At 53.2% G+C, this 2,976-nt stretch overlaps 2 protein-coding genes across 2 annotated transcripts; both read left to right on the forward strand.

The window, feature by feature from the left end:
- Nucleotides 1-37: 37 nt before the first annotated feature.
- VTP21DRAFT_11346 (uncharacterized protein) lies at nt 38-871 on the forward strand (the record flags this gene model as incomplete). The annotated part of the gene is made up of 1 exon (XM_069390781.1): nt 38-871. One exon carries the CDS (start codon nt 38-40, stop codon nt 869-871), a length of 834 nt encoding a protein of 277 aa, XP_069245430.1.
- Nucleotides 872-932: 61 nt separating this feature from the next.
- On the forward strand, nt 933-2,924 carry VTP21DRAFT_11347 (uncharacterized protein; the record flags this gene model as incomplete). Its single annotated transcript, XM_069390782.1, has 1 exon — nt 933-2,924. A coding segment is annotated over one exon (1,992 nt), but the record flags the coding sequence as incomplete, so codon positions are not given.
- Between the last annotated feature and the right edge of the window lie 52 nt (nt 2,925-2,976).

Raw genomic sequence — 2,976 nt, forward strand, 5'->3', positions numbered from 1 at the left:
ACCACCGGCTGCCCCCATCAGCAACTTTGCCCCTACGATGAATGAACCCCGGGGTAAAGAAGCCGAGGGAAGCTCTCCGGGAGAAAGCGACCACGTCGCCCCTGTAACGAGCGCTACTACCCTCGAAACCGCCCAACCACGCCCTCCACCTGCTGCGAGAAAGCCCGCATCTTCGCCCAAGATGTCTTATGCCGAGCTTGTAAAAAAGTTCCGGATAAAGGAGGAAGACAGGGATAGATTCATTCTCTCTCTGTCAATTCTACGACAGACCAAGCCCCCCAAGGAGTTAAGGTCGACCATGAAAGCTGATCTGCAACATGAGCTGAGGAGGGTGTATGTCACTGGCCTTCCGTTTATAAGGGTCAAAGAGCTGTACAAACACCTTTTTAATATGCGGATTAGAATGTCCAAGGTGTTTAACGTCGCATACCTTGGCAGGCATACCGTAGAAATCCTGGTAGCGGCCGACTACCAGAACAACTTGGAGAGAACCCTCTTCACTCTTGGCTTGACGGTAGATCACGAGTATGATCCTACCAAAACCTTGGACCCAAAGGCGGACGAGGCTATCAAGGCCAAAGTCAAAGCCTCCTTCCTGAAAAGGCTGTGTTCCACAGCCAATAGGGCAAGAAGGGATCCAGCCAGGAAATTCTTCGCAGACTGGTTCATCCAGGAAGGAGGCAATCCCTCGGATCTCCAAACGAACCCAGATCATTTGAACCCAGATCTCTCTGCTCCCACCACCACCACCACCATCACCACCACCATCGCCGCCGCCCCAATCCCCAATCAACTCGAGATGACCCCCACACCCGGAGCTCAGCAAGACATAGACAAGCGCCCCCAGGAGAACCCCGTGACCCATGAATAAGACGGTCCTTAGAGTTGGTTACCTGAACGTCCATGGACTGGGCCTCGCAGCTTTTGACTACATGGCCAACCTGCTTGATCCCTTTCTGGATATCCTCTTCCTAGCAGAAACATGGTATATGAATTATGAAACCTTGCTCAGCCACCCCCACACTCTAGCCCATACACCTTACCCCCACCAAAGAGATACATGGGCCGTCGGTCATGTACCCGGCGGAATCATTGCCCTAGTCAACCCCTCCATCCGACGACGAATCACGGGAGTCCTAAGCTCACCCCACTCGCTGACAGTGAGCATGGGGGAAACAAGCATATGCGCCGTATACTTCCCCCCCTCTCTGCATAAACACGATGCACTCCACCTTAAAACTTATATCCCCGATATCCCTCTGAGCATGCTCATTGGAGATATCAACACCTACTACGGCGAGCTAACCGGTGATAAGAAAAGCGGCCCTGAAGACAGGCAAGCTTTCTTCGCCGGACTCGCCTTCGAGAAAGGCTTGGAATTCCACGTCCCGTCCCAAGGCGCGACCAGAGTGGATCATGTGTTCGCGTTGCCTGGCCGAGTGCTAGGATATAGAGCGACCGATCCTCCACCTATAGCGGCCACAGATCACATTAGCTTCCTCCACGTAGAACTAGATCTAGATTATTCACCTATAAGCGCTCACCCGAACAACCGAACCAAGGCATGCATCCCAAGATACCACCTGAACCTTCTCCAAGATCCCCACACGAGAAACACTTTATCCACCACCTACTCGGCAGTGATGCAACACTATACCCCGTTGCAAGATAAGCTACGCCACAGACTCGAAACACATTCCCTCGAAGAGCTGCAGGAGATGGTTGACTTGTTCGACGATACTCTACTTACAGCGGTCCAGTATGCGGCCGAGGAAACACTCGGCTCCTACCTGCCTACGGTAGCAAGACAGCAGCAGGACCATCTACTCTCCAAACTATCCACCCCCCTCTCGCTCTCCGAGGCGATGAGAGTTTTCAAACGCGCCCAACGGTCCACCCGGCTAGACAAACATATCAACTCTAGAAACCCCGGTCGTACAGTTGAAGAGGATGTAAGGGACCATTTCCAACACACCTTCCAGTATTCAAGCTCGCAATCAGACGACGACCCCCCAACACGAATCCCATCCACAGCCTTACTGGGGGAGGGGAAAGCACTAGCGACCTACTTTACCCCAGTAAACATTCTGGAATTCATCCTCAACTACCCCGCCCATAAATCCCCCGGAGGGGACTCCATACACAGAGAGATACTACTAGCGCTACAACCAGCCGGATTCATGGACCACCTATCCCATCTTTTTAGACTGTGTGCCCTCGCTGGCTGCACACCGAGGCGATGGAACTGCTCCGTCGTCTTCCCAATCCCAAAGTCGGATGACGCTCGAGTCATTTCGGACTTCCGGCCAATTGCTCTCACCGTCATGTTCAGAAGAATATTTGAGGGTGTCCTTCTCTCTTCTTTGCAGTATGACTGGACCAAGCGATCCCTCTTTCAACACAACTTTGGCCAAGCGGGCTTCCGCTGTGGCTTCTCCACCCTCACCCATGCCCTGATCTCCCACGAGTGTAACCTACTAGGATTTGGCATCAAAGCATTCATCGACCTCCGCCAAGCATACGACAAGGTGAAGATCAACAGACTGCTGCGGAAACTCCAGTCAAAAGGTGTATCCCCGGTCCTGGTCAACGTGATAGCCTCGCTCTTCACCAACACCTCCTCCCAACCCGTGGTGAATGGGGCCCTCCTCGAACCCATACCCCACCACAGGGGATTGTTCCAAGGTTCGCTCCTCTCCCCATGGCTCTTCAATATCTATATTGATGACCTGGCGGAGCGACTCAATGGAAGAGTCCCATCGCCCACCCCGAGAGCTCTCTTCTTTGCCGACGACATCCAAATTCAAGGGAAAACCCCGAATGAAATCCACGAGTCCTTGGCCCATTTGGAAACATGGCTCGTGGAGAACGGAATGGAAGTCAACATCAACAAGAGCGGAATCACCGGGGCCAAGCAAGGCACTGTCTTCCACCTGGCCAACCAAACAATCCCGCACAACACCCACTACAAGTACC

The sequence above is a fragment of the Calcarisporiella thermophila genome, assembly GCF_041956535.1.
Source record: "Calcarisporiella thermophila strain CBS 279.70 unplaced genomic scaffold VTP21scaffold_80, whole genome shotgun sequence".
NCBI lineage: Eukaryota > Fungi > Calcarisporiellomycota > Calcarisporiellomycetes > Calcarisporiellales > Calcarisporiellaceae > Calcarisporiella > Calcarisporiella thermophila.